We start from the raw sequence: 26,336 nt of genomic DNA, 5'->3' as shown, positions 1-26,336 counted from the left end.
TAGGTCAGGAGACAGCGCATTACGGATTCACAGGCAGCAGCAGCAGCTGGGAAGCAGGTGGTGCAGGCATACACTACACGCATTGCAGAAATGTAGGCCTAGGACTGGCAAGAAGCCATATAAGTAACTTCTTACAAAGCCACGCATGTTACGTGACTGCAAGCCTAACTCACAAAGCGAGGCACACACCCTACCTTGCAAACCATGCCTGCATGAGGTACAAACAGCATCAAGCCCATTACCAGCCCTGTACAGCCCACTTTTAAATCAACCAACAGACCCAAGCGCATTACTTGCACCTTAACCCTTTCACCGCGGCGGGAATTCCGCCGCGGTGCTGGGGGGTGCGGGGGGGCAGCGCAGTGGCGCTGTGCTCATGACGGAGCCGCTCCGTCATGAGCCACGGTTGGGCTGTGCTCATGACGGAACGGTTCCGTCATGAGCAGGGAAGGGGTTAAAGCACTTTTTTAGGGGATCCCTAATACGATGTCAGGTATGCTTGTAAACACCCCCCTGCACAGAGTACCTGCCCTTCAAAGCATGCTTGTACAGAGTTCCCTACATAGACAAGAGACAGGGTTCCCTTACATGACTTACATAGGCTCCTGCAAATTATGTACAATCATCAGCAAAATGTTGGTGCTATTGTTCCTAAAACCGCTGGTGGTGCATTCTTCTCTACCGAGCACGCGATCTTGCAGGATCCAAACCAGGCCTCGGACGAGAACAGCCCCAGTGCACACCTGACGCAATACTGCAGCCCCAGAGCACTCCTGACGCAATACTTCAGCCCTAGTGCACACCTGACGCAATACTTCAGTCCCAGAGCACACCTGACGCAATACTTCAGCCCCTGAGCACACCTGACGCAATACTTCAGCCCCAGTGCACACCCGACGCAATACTTCAGCCCCAGTGCACACCAGACGCAATACTTCAGCCCCAGAGCACACCCGACGCAATACTTCAGCCCCAGAGCACACCCGACGCAATACTTCAGCCCCAGTGCACACCTGACGCAATACTTCAGCCCCAGAGCACACCCGACGCAATACTTCAGCCCCAGTGCACACCTGACGCAATACTTCAGCCCCAGTGCACACCTGACGCAATACTGCAGCCCCAGAGCACACCTGACGCAATACTTCAGCCCCAGAGCACACCTGACGCAATACTTCATCCCCAGAGCACACCTGACGCAATACTTCATCCCCAGAGCACACCTGACGCAATACTTCAGCCCCAGTGCACACCCGACGCAATACTTCAGCCCCAGTGCACACCCGACGCAATACTTCAGCCCCAGTGCACACCCGACGCAATACTGCAGCCCCAGAGCACACCCGACGCAATACTGCAGCCCCAGAGCACACCTGACGCAATACTTCAGCCCCAGAGCACACCCGACGCAATACTGCAGCCCCAGAGCACACCTGACGCAATACTTCAGCCCCAGTGCACACCTGACGCAATACTTCAGCCCCTGAGCACACCCGACGCAATACTTCATCCCCAGAGCACACCTGACGCAATACTTCAGCCCCAGAGCACACCCGACGCAATACTTCAGCCCCAGAGCACACCTGACGCAATACTTCAGCCCCTGAGCACACCCGACGCAATACTTCAGCCCCTGAGCACACCCGACGCAATACTTCAGCCCCTGAGCACACCCGACGCAATACTTCAGCCCCAGTGCACACCCGACGCAATACTTCAGCCCCAGTGCACACCCGACGCAATACTTCATCCCCAGAGCACACCTGACGCAATACTTCAGCCCCTGAGCACACCCGACGCAATACTTCAGCCCCAGTGCACACCCGACGCAATACTTCAGCCCCAGAGCACACCCGACGCAATACTTCAGCCCCAGTGCACACCTGACGCAATACTTCAGCCCCAGTGCACACCTGACGCAATACTTCAGCCCCAGAGCACACCCGACGCAATACTTCAGCCCCAGTGCACACCCGACGCAATACTTCAGCCCCAGAGCACACCCGACGCAATACTTCAGCCCCAGTGCACACCTGACGCAATACTTCAGCCCCAGAGCACACCCGACGCAATACTTCAGCCCCAGAGCACACCTGACGCAATACTTCAGCCCCAGAGCACACCTGACGCAATACTTCAGCCCCAGTGCACACCCGACGCAATACTTCAGCCCCAGTGCACACCCGACGCAATACTTCATCCCCAGAGCACACCCGACGCAATACTTCAGCCCCAGAGCACACCTGACGCAATACTTTAGCCCCAGAGCACACCCGACGCAATACTTCAGCCCCAGTGCACACCCGACGCAATACTTCAGCCCCAGAGCACACCCGATGCAATACTTCAGCCCCAGAGCACACCCGACGCAATACTTCAGCCCCAGAGCACACCCGACGCAATACTTCAGCCCCAGAGCACACCCGACGCAATACTTCAGCCCCAGAGCACACCCGACGCAATACTTCAGCCCCAGAGCACACTCGACGCAATACTGCAGCCCCAGAGCACACCCGACGCAATACTTCAGCCCCAGAGCACACCCGACGCAATACTTCAGCCCCCCCAGTGCACACCTGACGCAATACTTCAGCCCCAGAGCACACCTGACGCAATACTTCAGCCCCAGTGCACACCTGGCGCAATACTTTAACGTAACTTTATGGAACGAAAATTTGGGGACACCATCAATTTCTTATTTTCTATATAGAAGTAAATAAACAAGTAAAGCTGGTATCTGAAAATCCTCTGTGAGTAGGTAAAAATGATATCTGGCAAACAGCAATTTCCAGCAACTTTGCGTCCATTTTCTAGATGGTGAGCAACACCGAATTCACATAAACAAGGGTCAGTGTCTTAAAGCCCGTGGCAAGTCTAGGAACAAGAGCCTGGAACCTTTTGCCCATTCAACTAAGACTTTTGGAGTCAGAGACGCTCGTTAGGAAAGCTCTTGAGGCCTGGATTTTCACAGCTCCCAACTCCCTTGGTCGCTCACTCCGCATAGCACCAAGATGCTCCTTCCAGAGTGATCGCTGCACTTTATAAATGCATAAATCAAATCAAAATCAAAGCCCTGTTGTCCTAGGAGGATCTGTATTAAACCTGTACTAAGTCAAGCTCTGCATGAAGTCGCTCCATTAGTCTGGTGCCTGGTTTTCCATCACATAAATATAACACACATCACCTCCCCAGCCTCACAGAAAGCCTTAAAGGGGACATCACCCCACACTCTAAATGTTCAATCCAATGAAGAGTAGAAGGGCTGGCCAAATCCGAACACCAAAGAGACTGAGCAAATGCAACGCGGCGTCAAGAAAACCCAAGCCTACAGCTGCCTCCCTCAGCCTTGAACTTGGATTCATTTCCCACCATAAGCAACATTGCATTACCCTGCTTGGGTCAATTATCATTTCTCAGAGAAGAAAGCCGGCCCTCGAGCTCTCAAGTTTGCAGATTATGCTAACATTTAAGAGAACAAAATGTAGACAATACGTAATAAATTGCAAAGAAAACCCACAACCTTTGAAGGCAAGTCAGAAAAAAAAAAATCAAGGCCAATGGCAAAAACAAACACCTTGCCTCTCTTAAAGAACCTTTGTTGTCTCCCAGACATGCCATGATACTTTCAAATTCCTAAGCCATAGTGTACAGTCATATCCAATACCTCTCTGCCACCTTTGAGATCCATGAGCCCGCCTACAGTCGATGCCAAAGATCTGCGCAGCTTTAACATTCCGCTCGTGGGCCATCAATACAAAGGAAAACTATTCTCGCATCCTGCGTAGGAACAAACGAGCAAAGAGATAGAGACCATACTCTAATCCAGACACCATGCCTAAAAGTGCCCTCTTCCACCAACCACTCCAAATCCACTTCATCGTGAAATACAGCGGGATACAAGGAGTATATTGGGTTTAAAGCACATGGATAAGCAGCTCAAGAACCTTTTCTTTGAATTGTTATTAGATTTATCATACAGACAAGTTTAGTAGCATGCATACTAGTAGATTTGGTTTTAGTGAAAAGTAAAAATGTAGGCGCACAGATCAATTATTTTCAGTTATATTAGTAGGCTGAAACCTTAAAATTGGAGGCTGTTGGGTTTATCCTGCAGTTGTTCAATATTGATTCTGGTGCACATCTCCCCTCCTGCTCCTCTCAAACCCTCCCACACATCCATCCACCCTTTCTGATGCAGCCTCCATCAGAGGCAAGTGAGCACTCACCTGACCACAGAACCCCTAGCATCAGTGGAGCAGAAACAGAGGATAGACAAAAGAAATACACTGGAGATTAGAAAAGACACTTGCGGAAAATTAAGGACAGAAAAAAATACTGCAATGAGTAAAAGTAAGAAAAAGCAAAGTGAAAGCAGTTACCTGGCTTTCCGTTTCTTGCTGCGGACGGAGAGAGTCAGCGGTGCAAAGGCAAAGAAAAAAAAATAATGCAAGAAAAAGTACAGTGAGAATCTGGCAGCTAGAAGGGAGATAAGAGGGGCAAAGAGTGGAGATCGAACGAACAGTCAATGAGAGAGAGGTATGAGGGAAGCGAATGGAAAGGGAGATAAAAGGGGCAAAGAGTGGAGATCGAACGAACAGTCAATGAGAGAGAGGTATGAGGGAAGGCGAATGGAAAATGAATGAGAGGGAGAAGCCATCCAGTGAACTGATGAAAGTCCAGCAGTACTGCTCAGCTGGAAAAAGACTGAAAGACGCACAAAAAGAGGCGAGGCTCAAACAGTGAAGCCGTCCTCCAATGCACCCACCATGCCACCATGTCCCCGAGCACAGTTCAATCAAGACCAGCCCCGCGGTTTTACTCGGCAATTCAAGAAACTACCAGTGCAGCACATTGCTTGCCATCTAAATTGTCCATTAAAGTGTTTTGCTCGCCCTGAGCGAGTGTCATTTCCAAGGCACTTTTAATAAGTCAATCTTGAGGGAACATGTACTGAGTAAGGGCTGCAATGGTTGCAGAGCAGCATCCCGACGGCTGGCAAGATAGCTCAGCGAGTTAAATGAAGGCTGTAGAGATACAATAAAGTCCATTGCTAGATAAATTATGCATGTAGTAAAATGACTGCCAACTCAGACAACTTCGAACTCTGCACGAACGTCCTAGATATAAAGGCCCGAGAAGTGGTCAAAGGGGCCAGCGACTGTGCAAAAGTAGAATAAATTTAACATGGGTTACCCAATAAGCACCACTGAGATGGATACATGCCATCCATTCTCCTGCCATTACCTCTACAGTGCCCTAACTTTTCCAAAGTGGTCACCTCGCCTGCAATAACTGTAATTATATTATCTTGGATTCCATGGTCTCCTCAGCATAAATATATCATTAATTTTATCATTACCCAAACACCTCTTCATTATCACCTTTACCTTCTCACCAAAGGGTAACTTTTTCCAGTACGGACAATAATTTGTTGGGTTTTATTTCGTATTCATTACATTATTTGTATTCATTTGAATTAAAGTGTGTATACCCTGACTACAAATAATGTAATTAATACGAAATAAAACACGACAAATCATGAGAGTTCCTGGGCAGGAGCTGTCCGCTCATGAGAGTTCCTGGGCAGGAGCTGCCCGCTCATGAGAGTTCTTGGGTAGGACCTACCGGCTCATGGGAGCTGCTGAGCAGGAGCTGCCGGCTCATGGGTGTTCTTGGGTAGGAACTACCTGCTCATGGGAATTCTTGGGTCGGAGCTACCAGCTCATGGGAGCTGTTGAGCAGGAGTTGCCGGCTTACGGGAGTTCATGTGGAGGAGATGCCGGCTCATGGGAGTACATGTGCAGGAGATGCTGGCTTATGGGTGTTTCTGGTCAGGAACTGCCGGCTCATGGTGGTTCTTCAGCAGGAGCTACCGGCTCATGGGGGTTCTTAGGCAGGAGCTACCGGCTCATGGGGGTTCTTAGGCAGGAGCTACCGGCTCATGGGGGTTCTTAGGCAGGAGCTGCCAGCTCATGGGAATTGCTGGGTAAGAGCTACCAGCTCATGGGAGTTTCTAGGCAGGAGCTGCCAGCTGACCTCTGAGCAGGAGCCACCAACTCACTTGATGTTGCTGGGGAAGCAGCATAGGGATTAGGGAAAAATGAAGTACAGCTCTAACCCACATGAGTTTGGGGATCTCTTGATTGAGGGTGGCACACTAGGGAAGAGTACAGTGGCATATACTCACTTTCTGAGGAGACGGTCTCCATACACGGGAATGAAGTAGGGAAAGAGGTAGGGTGCCACACAGGTGGAGACTATGAGGCACAGCAGGGACAGTAGCAGACTGACAGACACCTTCCGGACCCAGGAGAAGCTCTGGAGAGAGAAAAAGAGTCGTAAGTACGAAAATCACCTGGTCGTGCAGCATTCCCGGCTGGCAGAGGAGCAGCCAGGGCCATTCGGAACAATACACCCCGTGGGCAGCATTGCATTTAAAGTGTTATTACAAATGTAGGCAATGAACGCTTGCTCTTACCCACCCTCAGGGGGCTTTGCGTGAGCAACCCAATATACGCACTGGTCAATAGTCTGTGTAACCTGGCTCGTTTCTTACAAGCGTACTGCCATGGGGCTGCCTCTTCAGTGTAAGGAAATGTAGACATTATCTTTTAATCAAGATCAGCATTCAAGCACAGGAAATCCCTAGATGAATGACACGCACTTGTTAAAACAACAAAAAAATCCAAAAAAGCCTGAAATTTGGGTGAGTACGAAGGTCAGGTTACGCCTTCTGTAGGACCGGGGCTACACTGTAAAGATTTGCCACAGAGGTCACTGAACAAGAATTTGCACCATCTCAATGGCTCTCCTGAGGGTTCGGTCCCACTGATCCTTCTGGAGAACCGGCCACAACTGGACACAACGCTGCAGGTGAGATCTCACCACAACACAGTGAGAATACAACATCCTTTCGTCCGCTGGTTAAACCTCTTTCTACGCACCCCAAAATATGTCAGGCCATCAAATGTCCTCGTCATACTTTTGTAAACTATAAGGACAGTTGATCAATTAACCCAGTAGCTCTAACCACCCATACAATTTCCATGTATAATGTCTTTTGAAGGTTCGCTACCAGCCCATACCCCCACCAGATAAAACTGCTCTCTGGCTGCATAAATTCCTAGATGTCAATGTCACCACTATTTAGAGTTTCATGCGCCCCTTTTGTATTTTTTCCCCACTTGTGGGGCATCAAAATGTATGAAAAAGGATGTGCCTTAGCTCCAGATCACAGTGATACTACATGGATCACACCAATGCGCTTTGGTTATGTTATTTGCATTTGAGTCCCATGGGTTCCACACAACCCAATAGGCACAGACGTCGCAGGAATTTAATCATGTACTGCTTTGAATAGTAGGTACTCCCTCCCTTCGCCCCTCCTCTCCCCCACCCCCCTTCCAGGGCCTACAACTTTTCATTCCAGGCTGCACACTTAGGGTCAGATGTACGTTGGTAATTGTTTGCGATTACCAAATAGCAGATCACAAAAATCTGCTATCTGGTAATCGTAAACACTAATGTACAAATGTGTCTTTGACACATTTTGAGATTTCCAGTGGATCGCAAATAGACCAAGCTCATTAATATTTATGAGGTAGGTCTCGGCTTGCAACCAATTGGGAACTGCAAAAATCACAAGGATGGTGGCCTGCTGGTGTCAGCAGACCACCATGTTTGTGATTGCTTTTTAATAATGCAATTTTTTTATTTTCATGCAGCCCGTTTTCCTTAAAGGAAAACAGGTTACGTTTCAGAAAGAAAAATTAAACGTTTTCTTTTCTTAAGAGTCCATGGGACCACTGCCTGCTCTTAAAAAATGTTTTTACAAACATTTACAAAGAGGAAGGGGTCCCTTGTGGATCCCTTCCCATTTGCAAATGGGTTACCACCTTTTTGAAGTAGGTGGTAAAACGCAAATGTTTGCGACCAGATTTCGGTTGCAAAACATTAACACATACTACTGCGATTCAGTATTAGGAAGGGACACCCTAAAAATCCCTTCCTAATACTGAATCACAAACTCAATTTGCAATTCAGTAATAGGTTACCAAATCACAGATTGGGTCTTTGTACATTGAAAAATGCCTTTTTGCGTTTGCATATAGCCCGATTCTGAGAATCGGGCAGTTTGCGAACACAAAAAACACTTTGCTACCATGGGTCTAAGGACCAGATGTACAGTCATGGACTCCCCTATTTAACTGCAAATTCCTTCAAGGCCACTTGATAGAACTGGACATCAGCATGGGGCTAGCACTACCACCATGCGAATGCTGCTGCTCCACTGCCACAGCTGGCTGCCTCTATAACCAGGGGCATTTAATGCCAGGGCTGGGTGTGGCTACACATGGGCAGAGTGTCTTTCCCAGACTAAATAGGGATCTTGTCTTTTGCTTCACCCAACTGGAAAGCTTAGAAAAAGTGGTTCCGTAGGATTCTTTAAGTGGGAAAGGTATCGAAAATTACACAGTCAACATCCAAGCAAATGATAAAACAAGTGGCAAACCTGACTAGAATATTTGATGAAATATTTTGAAAGGATAAATTGTTCTGAGAAGCACTGTTACTGAGCAGTTAACTCCCATCGTATTGATATTCCAATATTAGAAAAGGTATTAGGTGAAAGTACTGCAGATGCCGCCGCGCTCTATGATACATGAAATATGTATACTTAGAACACGTACTTTGTGAAATACCCAAGGACGCACAATGAGCTTAATTCTGACGCTCATTCAATGTTAGGGTGTTTCAGTAGCACGGTTCAGAGCAGCCAAATGTTGCGATGACGACTCCGCCATCCTAAGTGCATAGGTCTGTGGGTCTCATGAGTACATAGTTACCATCTGTGTAAAGACATGTAGTTCCACATGGGAGCTCTTTAAATGGAAAGGCAGCCCTCTAGGGTGGTCAATCACTTGTATCATGTAATAAGGGTATTTCAAAAACCTAGGCAGGCCACACCAACCATTCTTCCCAAGTAACAAGGTCAAAAGAATGAACGAGATTACTGTGGAATGATGTCCGCTTGTGAAACCACAGTGCTATGCATTTTGCAATGATGCGCGCTGCTATGGTGGACCCGCTGCGATGCACCTGCTGCGATGGACTCTGCTGAATTGGTTCTTGCTGAGGTACATTCTGCTGCAATGGATCCTCATGCAACGCACCCTTGAGCGGTTGGCCCTTCTGTTGCATTGGACCCTGGTACAGTGTATCTTGTGTCTTAATGATATTCCACCAATTGTTCTTCCACAGCATTTTACATTATAGTCAATGCTAAGGAACCTCCAGGTGCCAGACTCCCATTGTCAACATTGTGATGGGCAACTAGAGCAGCTCTCAGCAAGGAGGTCGATAGGGTTACTAACGCCCCACATCCTCAGTGCAGTGGTTTGTCTATTTAACGGCTCGCTTTAGGTCATCTAAGAGCCTCATCGTTTTTTATTTATATCTAAAGAAACGGGCACCTCGTAATGCGTACACCAAAAATGTCCACTCAGCATCTACCCACTGGATTAACCAACAATCCTTCAAAACTATGAAACATGGTGGTTGACCCATGAGGTTCAAGGACCTAGACTGTGGAACGCCTTCAACCCAAACAAGAGATCTGAACTCAACGACAAGAGTTTCAGGAAACTTCTGAAAACCGAACTACTTAGACTGGCTTTCCAATGATCTCCATAGACTCCGGCACTGCTTCAGAAGAACACCAGACACAGCTTTTAACCATGGCGATTGGACTCATTCAGCCGACCCCAACCTTATATGTTGACTTAAGTTGGTCAGGAACGACTTGATCCAAGAGCAAGCAAGCCCAGCTATGCCCTCTTATTGTTCCAACTTTTCCAACAGAATCATGTGACCAATAGTATTTTAAACCTTAAATAGGTGAACACAAACTTTGTAGGTCTTCAAATGATGTTGGAAAACATTTCACTCATACAGAGCCTCCGACAAAGCCTCATGGATAGCATTCCAGGGTCAAGAATGCTCTTGTTCTGCGCCCAGTCATGATCTTGCAAAGTTTGCAGTGCAGTCAGATCAAATCTGAAAAGCATGCGTCTTCCCCAACATTAGGCTTCGATGGGGTGCCTGGATGCTTAGGAGGGCATGGATTTAGTTACTATCTTCACAATGCTTTTTAATAAGAAGGTGTTTTTTAACCTTACAGCTCAACCATGTGAAACCAGGATTAGCTATTCCTCTAATGAAGGCGTGGTGACCGGGGTGCTAAATGTCGCCAAGTAATCGAACAGGACGATCAAGTCAGCTTCATGGGGAAAACAGTTGGCATCATTTAAGACGCCTGTTGGAGGTGTTCTGCATCACTGCCTGTTCCCACCTGCATGGAATACAATCGTTTCCCCTGGTCTCGGTGGAGCCGAGCCATCCTGCTCCAGCCTTTTCATTTACAGTCTCTTATAACAACGATATGAAAATAGGCAAAGTGACAGGTGCGCGCTAGGTAAATTTACAGCAGTGAGTACTAGTCCATGCGTTGATGAATAACCGATCAGAGCCGGCAAGCAGGTGGCAAAGGAACGTGTAGAGACTGGAGAGGGTTTAGTAAACTAAGGATGAGCAAGATTTAATTATAATAAAGCTGATTTCAATTAGAAGGCAGGTATTTCAGTGGAGGCGGCTGTGTCAGTAGGTGATGCATGGTGGGCTACTGGATCGAACGATGTTATAAGAGTCGAATTTAGAGATGTAAAAAATATCCCTTTAATCAAAGTGCTCTAGAAACAAGCATTGGCATAGCCAATCGGTCTCGCTTTTGGGACCTTATAAGTATTTAGTTTTGCAGCACAATATCCCTGGTGCAACAACATAACCTGTTGCATGGCGAAACCTTGTACCTTATAAGTGTTTAGCCATGCAACAGTTGATGTTGTTGCACCAAGGATATTTTGCTGAAGTTATAGCCAAAGCACAGGCAAAATGAGAGAAGGATTTATGATCCTGGTTGTCTCACGAAGAATGGTCCACGGTGAGCGTCCACTCCAAATCAGTATCACGCAGTAAGCAGAAGGGAGGATGAGTGATGAAAGTGTCACTCCTTTCAGCCTTCCTATATCATTGGGTGAGTAGGTGGGTGAAGCGAAAATGTGCGTAAGGGTGGAATACTAGTGGCATCACAGATGTTGGCAGCTTCCCTCTTCAGGTATTGGATGGACGTCGTGACGAACTCTGACCTTTATCTCTATAACTTTCGATAACGTCGAGCTATTTTTTTTTTTATTGCAAGGAGGGTTCTGAGCGTACGGTAGACAACATTGTAATATAGGTTAGATTTTCATGTCACTGTAATACATAAAATTGCTCTCACATTGAGCACAGAGGACATCAATACCCCTTTGAGGAATTATGGCTCTCATCAAAGATGGAAAGCCGTGCGGCCGCCCGTGAAAGTTAAACTGATCGCGATCATAGACACAAGACAAGCCCGGCTTCTAAAGTGGTGAGGGCGCGAGTGCCCGCAGCGCGAAAGTGAAAGCAAATATGTCATATGTTTACAGTTACGGCAAGACGCGGCGGGGGAGGTGCGTTCAAAGAGCAGACAAGAGGAAGGCAGATGGTGGTGTTAGCAAATTGGATAAGGAAGCTTTTGAAATGTACAGCGGAAACAATAGTGCTCCTGGGACAAGGTATCTTTTAGTGCTTTGGTGGAATGTGTTTTCTGGCCGGATTCATACAGGGGAAAAAAGCAGGGTAGTAATGCCGCGCGGCCGCCGTGAAAGTGAAACCGATCGTGATCATAGACACAAGACAAGCCCGGCTTCTAAAGTGGTCCGGACGCGAGCGCCCGCCGCGCGAAATTGAAACAAATTTGTCATATGTTTACAATTACAGCGAGACGCGGCGGAGCGTGGCGCGCGCGCTTGGCGGGGGAGCGCATTCCAGGCGGGGGAGCGGCCCCTTTGAAGTATGATGCCGAGGCTGTGGCTACACATGCACGCGCCAGTGGGCTGAAGCACTTCCCCAAACGGATTGCATGGCGGCACGATGCACGTGATTGTGCGCGTGCTCGCCATGCAATCCACTTTTGGGAGCACTTTGAAATGCCCCTCTTACTAGAGTCTCGCATAGCGATTGCGTAAACGCAATAGCTAGGCGAGACCTAAAAAAGGATACTTCCGTGCATAGGCAGCTGAACGGAGCACGATTCATAGCCACTACACTACTTTTGCCGTTAGAAATCAGATTGCTGAAATTTAATTAGGTTTAGCTCTATCCCTGTCCTATAATACTTTTATGATTTACCACAAACATCAAGGTTCTGTGGGGTCTTCTCATGACAAGCGATCTCTCTCTGAACACAAAGCCAGCTCTCTGTAGCACAGTTCTCCTCTTGAGACATATAGGAAGTTGTTACTTGTTTAGAGTCATCTGATGACGGCTGCTCGGATACCACGGTTCCCATCCTGAATTTAATTTCACAAATACGTATTCCAGGAGTTCTATTCTAGATCGGCTTCATTGGAACCAAAAAGGCCTCACATACCTAAAAATAATGACTTGTAAAAAAAGAAATCCCAGAACTGCAAACATGGTTCACAGCGAACACAGCACCAAACTTTCAAGGATCTGAAGGGGCTTAATGGTTCAACTTCCAGGATGTGACATCACCACCAGTTTTCCATCAACATTACTTCCAAGATATATAAAATGAGTACCATGGATATAGGCTACAATAATATTCCTAATATTGAAGTTGCACATTTGTGTTAAAATGCTACATTTATCAAAATGCTACATTTACACAAAAGTTAAATTATTGTAGCTAGACTCATAAAACAGCATAAAGCTCTCCATTCAAGCTGGAAGATTAATACTGGCAGCTAAGAATCGATTGCATGGTGGGCGATAGAGCAATTATAATGCAAAATGAGAATAAAACAGAAATCTTTTTTCTTGTAATAATTGTACATTTGTGATTTCATGGAAGACTACTGGCCCATGGCACCGTTAAATATAGTGTTCATTACACAGACTTCCAGAGACCTGGCACGCTTTTGAAGATTAAGTTGCGTGAAGCTCTTTTACATATAATTTCTTGGACAATTTGAGCACAGGGTCATTAACAACAACTAGTTGTCTGCTGGTGAATATTTGAAGATTTATTCACCGTTCTAGGAACAAAGAAAATGGAGAGTGCGACTGTTGATGAAGTGATGTGAGAAGCAAAGGGTCACCATGATAGCAGGGCTGTAAATAGCACTTATAGAAAAAAGAGAGCGAGTCCTTCCTCAGGTGAAAGGAGAACATAATTAGGTGCTTCCCATTTGTGGACTCCAACTTCCCAAGCATCGCCCACCTCAACTGACCCTAAAAGTCACGAAAGGCTTGGTTGGTCTTTTCAGCAGCACTAAAGCCAATATTTAAACCACTGGGGGCAGGAAAAACAACCCCCTCCAGTCCTCCAGCTCAAGAGATGGTGCTTTAAGATCTCTAGCATCATTTATTAAACTGTTCATCTGGCAACACCTAGTTCTGAATGGAAGAAGATGAAGTAGAGAGGCCAAGAGCTGCCGAAGCTTGAAGATGCAAAACCGGTTTCTGGGAACCACCAGATGCAAGAAAAAAATACTTTAAATAAAGAAACCTGCGCCTGGTCATTGTCTCACGTGAAACCTCTTTCCAGCACAAAATATCTGAATAACATTCCTTCCAAGGTGACCATTTGTTTTTATTTAGTGCCACTTGACACTTATTGTGTCACAAATAAACATTTAATTTAAACAGTATTTATGACAGTGGTATTTTGCTAAACAATGTTTGTTTTTATAAATATAATGTATGCATTATGTTCAGTATTAACCTGTGGATGTGTACTATGTTTGTTGTAATCTCTCTCCTTTTCCCTGGTCCTTCCCTGAGGTGACTTTCCTTTTCTTTTCCTAGTGGTAGCTTCCTTCCTCCCCCGCCTTTCCTCCTTCTTGGTACGATCCTTCAGAGTTCACCTTGGAATGTTCAACAGGCTGTCAGTGGCGGAGAGTGGATGACAGAATAAAGACGCTTGAACTTTAACCGCTTCAGAGTGTCTTCATTTCAACACTGGCGACGAGGATGGGATAATTAGGGCGGTTTTTCCTTCCTTCCCTGCTGGCGATCCCCGCCGTCCAGACTCTAGGGGTTTCTATGTCTCTGTTACATTAAGCTTGTTACTCACAGGTCTTGGTACCCGCTCACTTTGTCCTTTCCCCTGGTTTTCCTTTTCCCTCGAAGGGAGATGTGTTGTAATATCTCTCCTTTTCCCTGGTCCTTCCCTGAGGTGACTTTCCTTTTCTTTTCCTAGTGGTAGCTTCCTTCCTCCCCCGCCTTTCCTCCTTCTTGGTACGATCCTTCAGAGTTCACCTTGGAATGTTCAACAGGCTGTCAGTGGCGGAGAGTGGATGACAGAATAAAGACGCTTGAACTTTACCCGCTTCAGAGTGTCTTCATTTCAACAATGTTGTATTATTTTGCACACCTTTCTAGTATTCCCAACGCAGTACGAGAAATATATCTGTGCTATAAAAGGCGTATGTTAAAATGAATCCTATGTGCTACAGCGTGGAGCTACAGCACTTACGCCTCCTTCCTGGCTCTCAGGTTTGAAAAATGTGGCATCTAGAACACTCCTCTGAAGATTTTTTCTGAGACCCTTCTAAGCACGTGTATGCTCCAGTGTACATATATGTGATACTCCAGATGGGATCCATGAACAATGTGACCACAGCTGTGCCTTCCTTGCCCCCACAAACCCACCCAGCCTCTGCAGACAGGAGTGACATGCTCACCAGCTTCCTGCTCTCCACAGCCTGAAGGTAGCTGCGGAAAGGCATCCAGGGCCCAAAGATCACCGTCCCCACAAAGTAGATGTAACCCATGAACTCCACCGGAGACGGGATGATCGGGATCATGCCCCTGTCCAGGTCAAAGCCCAGGGACACGGCCTTCATGGCCACAATCATCTGCGCACCTGCAAAGGGTCGAAAAAGGACAGGCAGGTTATTCAAACTGATGGTGGTACATGCTCAGAGTGGGTGAGAAAGGAGGATGATACACAGACGGATAGAAGAGGACAGACCAATCTGTACCAGGGTGGATCGATCATCAATACGTAGAGCACTTCAGGTCCTCGATGCGGCCAAACTGACAGGATCATATGGGGTGAGGCGACAATATCAGCAATGTAAGAACAAAAGAGATTACTGCACCCAATCAGATGCCTGAAGCTGTGCCTACTCTATAAAGGTGTATACAAAGTCTTGATGCTACACCTGCACATCCTTCCATGACAACACAGGGAGCCATAGAAAGGCTCATCCCTTCATGGAGGTAGAGCACTACACAGGCACATACTTACATGGAAACAGAGGGAGACCGATCTGCACATCCCTACATGGAAAGATATGGAGCAGGCACATCTCTACTTGGAAACAGATGGGGCACTAGACATGCAGAACCCTTCACAGAAGCAAGGAATGGGCACATCCCTGTATGGAAGCACTAGACCTATGGAAACACAGGGCAGGCCAAAGGTCGGGGCTGTGAAATAACAAAAGAAAATGGAAGATCAGAGACAGTTTGCCACTGAGACATCAGTGTGTGACTCACTAAAATGGAGTGTGGAAAAGCATCTTCAGTGTCGAAGATAAACTAAAAAGTGTGAACACCAAAGGGAGCTGGAGGGGCAGAACATCCCATACCTCTGCTATTTGCTAAGAGGCATCAGGATAGTTGGCCTACAGTAATGGAGGTCTATAAGAGAATCAACGTCACCGGGAGCCGCTGCGCCGCATGGTTTATCTTCTAGCGATTGAAGACCGGGAACAAACCTTCAAAGGGAGGACAAGGGATAGACCCGCCTGTCCCTTACCTCTCATCTTGTGCCATGTGACTGTGTCCACCATGTGCATCTCCCTGCAAGCAAAGAAAATATTTAATCAATATAAAACAAGTACAAGCAACAACAAGGAGACCTAGAATGGGCACTCTGTGCTCCAGGTCCTTCCGTCTACCAAATATGGGCACAAATTCCCTCTGGTGGTCCTAGCGGCAGACGAGGACCACTCTCCGCTGCCTTCCCTTGAGGTGGCTCCTGTATATAGAGGCCACGATATCATGGGACGCTAATAAGGTGGACACAATATTGAAGGACACAATATTGAAAGGTAAGTATGCATAGAGGTTCTATACTTAACTCCACATACATGCACCGTGACAATATACAGATCTTCAAGGTACAGAGTTAAGAATAGTAAATCTATATTTCCCATCTTCAAGGTACAGAGATATGGAGTTAAGAATAGTAAATCTATATTTCCCATCTTCAAGGTACAGAGATATGGAGTTAAGAATAGTAAATCTATATTTCCCATCTTCAAGGTACAGAGATATGGAGTTAAGAATAGTAAATCTATTTTTCCCTCCGTGCGCCTGTCTTTAGATTTTTTTTGCCTCGATATTGTTTCCATGAGATTAGTGCGCCTCCATATTCTTACACTCAATATTCAAGAGTATAAACCTTCCCTCCAGTTAACCAAGCCCTGTACTCTGCTGCAATGCTCCGGGGTCCTGCAGCGAATTGCTACTCGGTCCAGTTACCCAAATAGTAGCTTACAACTCCCCACCCGTAAGAGCCATCACAGCTGGGGCCAAAAGAGGAACTCCTAGTTTCTTCCAAATCACAAACATTCCGTTAATGGCCAAAACGTTGGTGGAAATTGGAACATTTGCACTATGATTTTATTTCTGACACTCCTTAGCCATCGTTAGGCTCCTCACACAGTCCTGAGCAGCCAAACGTGGCAAGTGGGGTCAGCTCTTGGTGGAAAAGTGAAACATAAAATCAAAAAAGAAAAGAAAAAAACATTTCCTATAATCCTATGTTCCTGTTTATAAAATATGTTGAGGGAAAGACACCGGAAAAATCTAATTTCCTCATCAACCATTACCTTCGGTAATGCACCTGCTATGGCCTTTCGTGCGACTCAGGCTTGTGGTCAGGTTATACAGGAAGGGCCCCCTTTCATATCACAGATCTCTGTAGATGCACAGACTGTGAACTGGTTGTCTCAGGTCAAATTCAAAGACTCATTACAAAATCTAGAGGTTCATCCTTTACTGTTCCTTAATATGTGAGAATTTCACAAGGCCATAAGTCTGGAAAAACCTAGCAGATGCATTGTCAGAACCCTGGCCACGGTAGATGGAGGGGAATGACGATTCTCCAATTATCATACAGAGAGGATCTTGAATTCATTAAAGACTACGAAGGCTAACATTATGCAATATATGCCTTGTCAGCGTGCATGCAATACGGAAGGTTATTGAATTCTGTTGTAGTCGGCCTGAACAGTCTGTGCATCAGTGCTTCTCTTTTCGTGGCGGGTAGGCTTCAATCAGGCTAAGACCGTTCTCATATATGGCAACTTGTGGGATCCACAGGGGGTCTACACTCTCGTCCAATCTACTAAAAAACGTCTCTGGTCAAATGTTTCCAGTTGATTTCCTAGTTTGCTCTGCCCTGCCACACAAGATATCGAGTCGGTGAGCTGTTCAAAATGGTGATGCGGGGACGCCTTTAGCCACATCAGTGAGTAAAACTGACATGTTCTTTGGGACCCCAACAAGACCACAGTGTCCTGGGGCTCTCTTTCAATATTTATTTGCTTCCTTCACCTCTCTTCACCTTAAACAGAGGAATCTCTGGCAAAATAGGGGCAATTTGCATCGGTTTCAGCAGTAGAGATGATCAGGGGTTAAGCACAAATAGACTTCTTGGCTGTTTTTGCTCGAGCCATTACCAAGAGATTCTAAGGAATGCAAATACCATTCGTGAAGATGAATCTGCATTGGTTTTGCTTCTAAATTAGGTGCAAATCGTCCACAAATACTGCTTGCAATCCAGAACAAATGTGACATGCACCGGGGTGTTTTGTGACCATCATTTGCACCTGTATGTTAACAGGCTTGCAAGCGGAAGCAATGGCAAGGTCACATCTCTTTCCACAACCTGGTTGAAGCGAATCCTTCCCTTCAGTCTCAAGGGTGATCACGATGCTGGAGATCTTGAACACACTTGCTGTGGTTATTGCAAGTGGTTGACCAGTGGACTCTCCTACACCTTGTTGCGCCCCTTGTATGTGGCATAGAATGCAACGAGCGCATGGGGGGGGGGGGGGGGGTTACACACTGCTGGATCCAGTCTACTGCGTTCAATGGTCCCTCCATTAGCCGTCAGATGCTTCAAGAGTCAAGTTTAAAACTAGAAGTTCATCAAACAAAATCCTGTTTTGGAGCCCAGGGTATCCAACAAAGTCCAGAAATATTTCAATAATTTCTGTCCGATAATTTTGAATTCTAGTTGTACCCGATATGTTACAGGCTGGAGCAGGGAAGCAAGGTTTCTCGATGCAAGGTCCACTTTGCTAAAATATTCCAGACTTTTCACTGAGACTAGAACACAAGTAGTGTTCAAACAGGACAGCCACCTGCACAGTAAATGGACATGTACCCCTGCATAGAGTGCCTAACTGCATGTGAAACTGGTTTCCGGACTTATTTTGGCCTGACGTCACCCTAATCTAGCAAGGGTGCAGATGCCTAGGCGCATCCTTGATAGGCTGCAACATATCTTGTGATCTGTAGAGGTGCACTAAGTGTGTCTTCACCACACAAAGCGGTGCTAGCAATGTACCTTGGGTTTTTGATTTGCAGTACAACTAATGACTTTTTCTCCTTGTCGGTGGCAGCATGGTCTACTGGCCCCTCTCAAGTAAAGACCCAGAACCTTGAACTGCCCTCCGGTGTGCATGGCAAGTGGTCGTTTATTTACAGTGCGCATGTTATACATTTATAGAAGCATGCATGACTGTGTGTGAGAATGCAGGAGGGTCAATTTACGATGTTCCTATTTTGGCACGGCATAAGATGGAGAATGAGGATAGCTTCCCCAGGCAGTGGCTGTGCGGTGCCTGCATTCCTGGAGCTGGAGAGGAAACACTGGAGTGAGGAGGATGGGGACAGGGCTAACTTTAGAAATTCATGAAGATGTTGTTAGCAAGGTGCTGCTAATGAGTTCCTGCTGAGCACTGCCATCTGGTAGATGGTAGGGGTGATGGGTGGGACTGCAGGTATCTTCAATGTAAAGATGTTTCTAGTTCATTTCGGCCCTATGGTCTGTCTGTCACTACAGCTTCAGGAAGGATGATCACAGCTAAGTGCAGAGAATGTACACTTCATTTCGCCCACGTTTGGGTACTCCTTGCTTGGGGCCACTCCATTTGCTATGTGCAGTGAGAAGCATCACTTTACACAAAGATTGTGTGGAGAGCAGCTTAAGAAGAACTCCTGAAAGATAATGACTCGAAACTGGTTCTGAAGCCACAGAGAGTGCTCTACATTGCCGGACTTGAAAATATGCATAAAACTAGGATCTAAACACCACAACTTTCTTACAACTTCAAGTTCTTCATGACCAATGAAGGGAATGCTCTGCAGAGTACTTGAAGGACTGCTTCCTGACCAAGGCTGATGTCAGCCTGACTGCCAGTCTCACAAAGGTGAGGGGTATCACCTGAAGTCTGCACTTTCTGCTGGAGGAGCGGAGGGTCTGCCTAGTGCATAGACGTTTGGCTGCCTGCTGGGAAAGGGAGGTTAAATGCCTAGTCCTGGGGGAGAAGAGACTGTGCAGACAGAGAAGGCCAGTGCGTTCCCGCAAGAGGAACACCCAGAGAAAGCAGTCTAGTGAGAGAAGCGGGAAACGACCCATGTCTTGAGTGGATTTCCCAGTCTCTCTATGCTGTTCCTGCTGAGAAATGAAAGGCATTTTCTGTATAGTGCATGGCTACCCGGAAGCATCCCAGCGCTGGGCAGAACTAGAGACAGGTAACAGAACTTAAGGAAAGAGAATAGTCATTAATTGTTTGCGAAAGGCCAGGTGGATAGATTCCCTACGAAGGAGCAAAGGCACAGAGTTCCAGAGTTTTGCGGCGTTATACGAAATCAGCCGACCTCCACTTCTGGCCTTCTTGATCTTACGGACCTCAACTAAATGGAGCTCATCTGATCGCAGTTTCCTCTTAGCCTTGTATGGGCAAATCATAGATTAATTTATAGGAGGCCCATTACCTTGCCGGGCTTTATGGACCACACAAAGGGCCTTAAAACGGATTCTTTCTTGCACTGGGCGCCAGTGGAGTGAGTGAAGTGCAGGTTTTGCTGAATGGCAAGTCTAGCTGCACGATTTTGTACCATCTGAAGATTCGAGACAACTGCAATAGGGGCGCCCAAATATAGGGCGTTACCATAATCAATCCTGGACAGTAGAAGCGATTGGACTAAAACTTTTTTTGCTTGGGAAGGAAGGAGGGGGAGCACTTTGCGAGCCATTCTGAGCAGGCCATAACAAGTAGCTGCAGTCTTTCTAGCCTGCACCTTAAAGTTTAAATTCTGATCTAACCAGATGTCTAGGCTCTTTATCTCGGTCTTTGGCACCGGTGCCGGGCCCTTGCACGCTGGCCACATCATGCTGGATTTAAAATGTAAGGGATTGCCCAGGATCATAAGTTTGGTTTTCTCACCGTTGAGCTTAAGATCTGACATGCCCATCCGCTTAGAGACTTCTTCCAGACATAAGTGGAGTCCTTTAGACCTCTGATCTGCAGGATTCAATGCTACAACCAGTTGGGTATCCTCAGCGTACGTTACCATGTGGATCCCAAATGGGGCTACAATGTCCGCCAACGGGGCCATATAAACGTTAAAGAGTCGGGCTCAGCGATGAGCCTTGAGGGACTCCACACTGTAATAGGAGGGGCTTTGAAACCTTGTCATCCTCAAATACTTGAAAGACTCTCCAAAGACACTTCACATGCACCAACTACCATTATGTCTGCTGGCAATGGCTGTGGGCTGCAAACTGGTGCTGCCGCCGCCAGAGGAGAAGGAATTGTTGCCGCTGAAGTGGAGCATGGTCAGCTTGAGAAAGCCATGGGTGCAGAAGACACCTCGCTGCTGACGAATTGGCCCAGCAGGGGAGAGAGGGCAGAGCTGCCTTGCCACAGGACCAGTTTACACTCAGTTGGAAGGACCAAAACTGCTGACGACACAGTGCTACTAAGTTATAACCCTGTGCGCTAAACTTATCTGACAATTCCTCTTCCAAAGGGAGTCTGCCAAACAAGCAGAAGAAACAGGCTGCACTCACACACCACCTGCAGAACCATTAAGCAGGCAACACAGGCCTTCGCCTGCAGACTACACTGGGGATGATGCATGCCAAGTAATCAAGTATTTCTACCCAAATCAATGTCTGGGGTAATAACTATAGAACGGAGTTATGAATATAACACGGGGGTCAAATGTACACCCATGTCTTACTCCTGTCTCTGCCTATAGAACACTGGAGATTCTAGTTACAAGGCTTGCCTTGACACAGGCAGAGTAATGGGAATGGAGGATGAAGTGCTTACTGAAGATTCAAGGCAGGGGTGTCAGCCTGAATTTGCTAATCTAACTGAATAGCGTAGTATTTGGTTATGGTGTGCGATTAAAGTAATTTATTTTGCACAAAAGACATGCAATGTTCTAAATATTAAATTGTTTGACTGTTGAGTTCTTAGCTCTTGCACCTCTTGAAGTCCTTAATATGTAAAAGACGACGTGCTGGGGCCCAAATTTTGCTCAAAAGCCCATGGCCTTTGCTACCGAACATCGAGGTGCCAAATTCCACATCATTCCCCTTTCATTAACCAACACTGGCCCTTTATCTCACTTTTCCAGGTTCTTTTTCATACCTTCTTTCTCTCTTTTTCACAGTTTTTCAGTCATTCTCTTTCTCCTTCGCTCCCCCTTTTCTGCCTTTCTCTCTTTTGTTCTGGGTCTGATTAAATATAAGTCGTGGTACCAGTGCCTAGTTTGTAAAATAATTAATGCTGGTGCCCAAAGCACTACTCTGAAGCCCACAGGTGGTACTATTAAATGTTAGCATGCCAAATATTAGGCTGCGTAGTCCTGATTCCACGTCATGCCTCTTTAATTCACCACCAGACACTCCCTGCCCCTTTATCTCACTCCTGCAAGTTTCTGCTTTCTGTGACTTTTTTCCATCGTTCTCTTCCTCCTCCTGTACCTTTGTGTGTTTTTCTTTCCCGTGTTAAATGTCTGATTAGGGAGAATAAGTGCTGTAGGGTCCCACAAGATCAAATTAAGCACTGCATGGTACCCAACTGTGACTGGTCACCCTCGCTACCCTGAGCGTCACGGCTGGAGACTAGTAGACCCTGTATACCTTGGGCCCACCTCACCCACAACTGCTTGAGAGGGTCTGGCAAGGAGTTTAAAGAAAATCTAAGCCCCTGAAAGACGTGGCTGTCTAATGTTTCTTAAGGCCATTAGGTCTGCAGTAGTGTGCTACACCAACACATTCAACTTCACTCTACTCTCTGAACTTTCTTCTAGGAGAAATCTTCCTGATCTACCTCTAGGTGCAGTTACCTTCTTAAACTCTTAGTCACACGCTACAGCGCTTTCTACTTACACAGAAGTGTTTTCTAGTCTAATGCATGACTCAATAGAATGTTCTTGCCATTGAAGAGGAAGTCCAAGCCAGAACGGCAACAGATACTCCAGCTGGCCACATCTGAATTCAAATTAGCGCATTACTCCGAACGACAAAAGGTTTATATCTACCATCGGCCACAGTACTTACCCCATAAGCAGATAAATGACAATGGTGACGGAGAGGAAGACTCCGCGGTTGGAGGAGTGGCGGCACAAGAAGAGGACGAGGTAGCAGAGGAGGCTCAGGAGCACCACCCACACCATCTGCAGCTGGAAGAAGTGGTAGAGGCTGTAGAACCCTCCGGCCACTGTGCTGAGGTGCTTCACGTAGGAAGGCAGGCCTGGTGGGAGACACAACCATTGGACACGGCAGGAGCCAATCAGATCACACAGCTGACTGCAGCGCTCACACACTTCAGATGCCTTGCAGAGTGTTTGAATTAGCTTTTGGATCAAGGAAACTTAATTCAACAATACCAGCTAGCCTCAGCGAACACTCCACAAACCCGGGCACTATTATGCTCTCCTCAGCGTCCAAGTCATCACTACAGCCCTACCAAATACTTTGACTACAATGTAAATTGTCTACTCCCATGTGGCATCTGCACTGATCTGGTTCACACCTAGCAAAACTGAAATAAACATCTTACCTTGAGCAATGAATAAAACCTCTGGTGGAGCTTTACAACCACATAGAAAGACAGATTACTGACACGTGGGTGGGCACAATGAAAATTCCTCTTGCACGTATGCGTATAAAGAACAGGCGTGCGTGGGAGACTTCATGTGCACTTGAAGCATTAGAGAGCACACAGCCTACTGGAGTCTTACTGGTAGGAGGCGGTCTCTCAAACAAAACCAGAAAAGCTTCATCAGAGACCCTTCTACACCGTGTACCTGGTTTACCCGGGTATTCCACAGTCATTAGCATTTTTAACTACTTAAAAGGAACATCGGAGTGCACATATTTCCATGTTCTTTAATTTGCCACCATGTGTGCTTCGCTGAATCAGACGTTAAACTCGGATTCTGCACCATGTTCACTTGAGGTTAGTTAACTTGACTCAAACTGGCAGAGCAGCTCTGCTGCAAGGATTTTTGAAGCCCCTGAAAAAGTGACAATTTATCCCTTGGGGGAATCTCTTTCTACTAGCAACAAAGTCGTGCATTGTTTACAGTCTGGCACCCTCTAGAGGCTTCTTGTGCAGGTGCTGCAAGGCAGCTGCCTGCAGTCACCATTAAAACAGTGTCAGCTCCACTTTAGATATGTGTTTTGCTATTGTGAGAGTGCTTGAACCATGTGACGTCCACGTGAAAAGTGAGATATTCATTTGCTCTATATGTGGCGGAATGACTTTTACTGAACCTGAACATGTTTACACCCCCTTCACCACCACAACACCAACTTTTGTTTTTTGCTTCTTCACTTAGGGCAGGATTTAGATCTCGGCGGACTGGTTACTCAGTCACAACGGTGACGGATATCCCGTCCGCCGAAATATAAATCTCATAATATCATATGGGCTTTATATTTCGGTGGACGGGATATCCGCCACAATTGTGATGGAGTAACACGTCTGACAAAATCTAAATCAGTCCCTTAGACAGTTTCCCCCTTTATCCCTTTCGTGTTGGTCTCATAATCTGAAATGCCCCCTCCAACGTCTCCCTTTTCAGTGATCTACTTCCCTTTTTGAGAAGTATGGTTTCAAAAGCATCGACCTCACCCATGATCAATGTTAGGTTTTCCACTTTTTTTTAGGTTTGACCTAAATGACACTTCAATACGGTTGTACAAAATCTATTGCAGATTTAACAAGGGAGTCGGTATGGAATTCAAACCTGTCCACGATGAGGTCAGACAGTTGATGTGATTCTAAGTGCCCATGTGTGTGCCGCACCGGATTTAGAGAAGAAATTAATCAGACACAGGTTTAGGACCAATACTTCCTTCACTGTCACATGAAAATGTACACACATGGAATAAAAGTATGTGAGCGGAAGCAGACTGCGAGACTTTGTTAACTTTGCAATTTCATTGATAATGTTGCAACACAATGTGCAGCACAAGGTCAACCAAGAAATCCCTTGAAAGCAAAAAGGAAGTCGCCACAGTGTTGTTAACTGTAAAGTTACCAGCTAACCTGTTTTACAAACTGTTAAAACATGAAGAATGCGGTGGAACAAATTCACACATGACTGATGGACGGCTGAATGGGCATTCAGAGACTGCGCTTCAGCGATATATTATGTGCGTCAGTACACCAAAGAGGCATGGAGGGTGTGGACATGCCGTATGCAGTGCGATCTACATTTGATCATGCCAAGAAGAAGGGTTGGCACGCATGGAGACTTAAGGATTCCATCACCAGAGGCCGCCAAAGACTAAATAGCAACTCACAAAAGTTCCAATGTAATTTCCTCTGCACAGGGGCTAAAGATTAGGTGGACATCATGTCTGGATCACCCGAACGCCGATCATTTATCCATACATTAGTCCATAAATGCTTGCCAGTATACAATCAGGTGATGGTCACCGAGTGCATGAATGAATGAGTGAATGAATGACCCAGGTGAAGGGCCCACAGTAACTTCAATGTGAAGATACCTTTTTAATCTCGCTACCGAATTATACAGAAGACGAGGTTCTGTACTTCAATTAAATGAGGAATCTTTCAATAGTTGAAGCCTTTCGTAGAGTTTCTGTTCAAATCTGTTGGGTGGGAGTGTCCCTTGCAAGGTAAACAGGCATGTACCCCTGGTCTGAGTGCCCGACTGCATGCGTCGCTTGCATCCCAACTTTTATTTTTGACTCTGGAGCGTATGCCTGTTCATGGCAATGCGAAGTCTAGGACTTGTCCTGCGACTTGGAGGGGGTGCAGCAAGTATGCCCTCATATTAGGAATGGGACTACTGTCCTGGCCCCGGGAACATCACTTAAAGAGGCAATCTGCGCACTAGCCCCCCAGACTACTTCCTTGAGAAGCCTGTGACTGCTCGCACTCACTACCCTGATAAACAAGTGAAGAAGGGCGGTCCTTCGCCCAGATTGCAGCGCTGTAGAAGGAGAGACTCCAGGACACCAGTGACAAACGACCTTAACCACCATTTCTTCTATGTTTATTTCATGTAAGCAAGAGGTCGGGGGGGGGGGGGGGGGTAATCACTCCCATCCTGTGAAAGTTGATCGTGCAAATATAAAGACCAAAGACGTATCTCATTCTCCTCAATGCCTTTTCTTACCTTGGCCCACCTGTTGCTTTCTGGTGCCATTCTACAATGCTTCATCAACATTTTAAATTAAAATGCCAGTTGTAGTTTACAAGGGGTTAGTTAGCCAGTTATCTCATTGTAATTTCCATCTAAGAATAATTAATCAGAACTCTCATTGCCTTCTTTGCTTAGAATTCCCAGGTGTGCTTCTCTTTCCCATCCTTTGCAGAGTTTCTACATTCAGATAGCGACGTTAACACATTACGCCTTAGAATTGCCAAAACTCTTATCAAGTTTGCTTTTCTTTCTTGCCCCCTGTTCTACGACTGGGCCCATTTGACTTTTTTTTCCTTTCTCTTGCCTTCACCCTGAAACGTGCGATTTCTGACCCCGATTTTCCTGCTCTGTCGATTTGTCTTATCTCGCTCACACTTTCAGGTTCCACCTATTTTACATCCACCACTTTCACATTTTTCAATCTTTTGACTCCATTGAACTCCTCCCTTGCGCACTCATCCTTTAGCACCATGATTACTCCAACTCTAATTATGAGCGTTAAC

At 46.4% G+C, this 26,336-nt stretch overlaps 1 protein-coding gene across 3 annotated transcripts in view; it reads right to left on the bottom strand.

Annotated features, from left to right (window-relative positions):
* PORCN (porcupine O-acyltransferase) overlaps positions 1 to 26,336 on the bottom strand; it is a 78,514-nt gene that overhangs the window by 34,440 nt on the left and 17,738 nt on the right. For 2 of the 3 annotated variants that reach the window (XM_085629662.1, XM_085629661.1), the window contains exons 3-6: positions 22,712 to 22,904; positions 15,875 to 15,918; positions 14,793 to 14,974; positions 6,188 to 6,318 (exon numbers count right to left, since the gene is read on the bottom strand). In XM_085629662.1, coding sequence (XP_085485788.1) covers positions 6,188 to 6,318; positions 14,793 to 14,974; positions 15,875 to 15,918; positions 22,712 to 22,904 — 550 coding nt within the window. Of the gene's footprint in view, positions 1 to 4,226; positions 4,242 to 4,379; positions 4,398 to 6,187; positions 6,319 to 14,792; positions 14,975 to 15,874; positions 15,919 to 22,711; positions 22,905 to 26,336 lie in introns of all 3 variants that reach the window. The other variant, XM_085629663.1, reaches the window with a different exon arrangement.

The sequence above is a fragment of the Triturus cristatus genome, chromosome 10 (genome assembly GCF_964204655.1).
Source record: "Triturus cristatus chromosome 10, aTriCri1.1, whole genome shotgun sequence".
In the NCBI taxonomy this organism is placed as follows: domain Eukaryota; kingdom Metazoa; phylum Chordata; class Amphibia; order Caudata; family Salamandridae; genus Triturus; species Triturus cristatus.
Note: the sequence above shows the minus strand (reverse complement) of the source record. Positions and strands in the feature narration are given on the sequence as shown.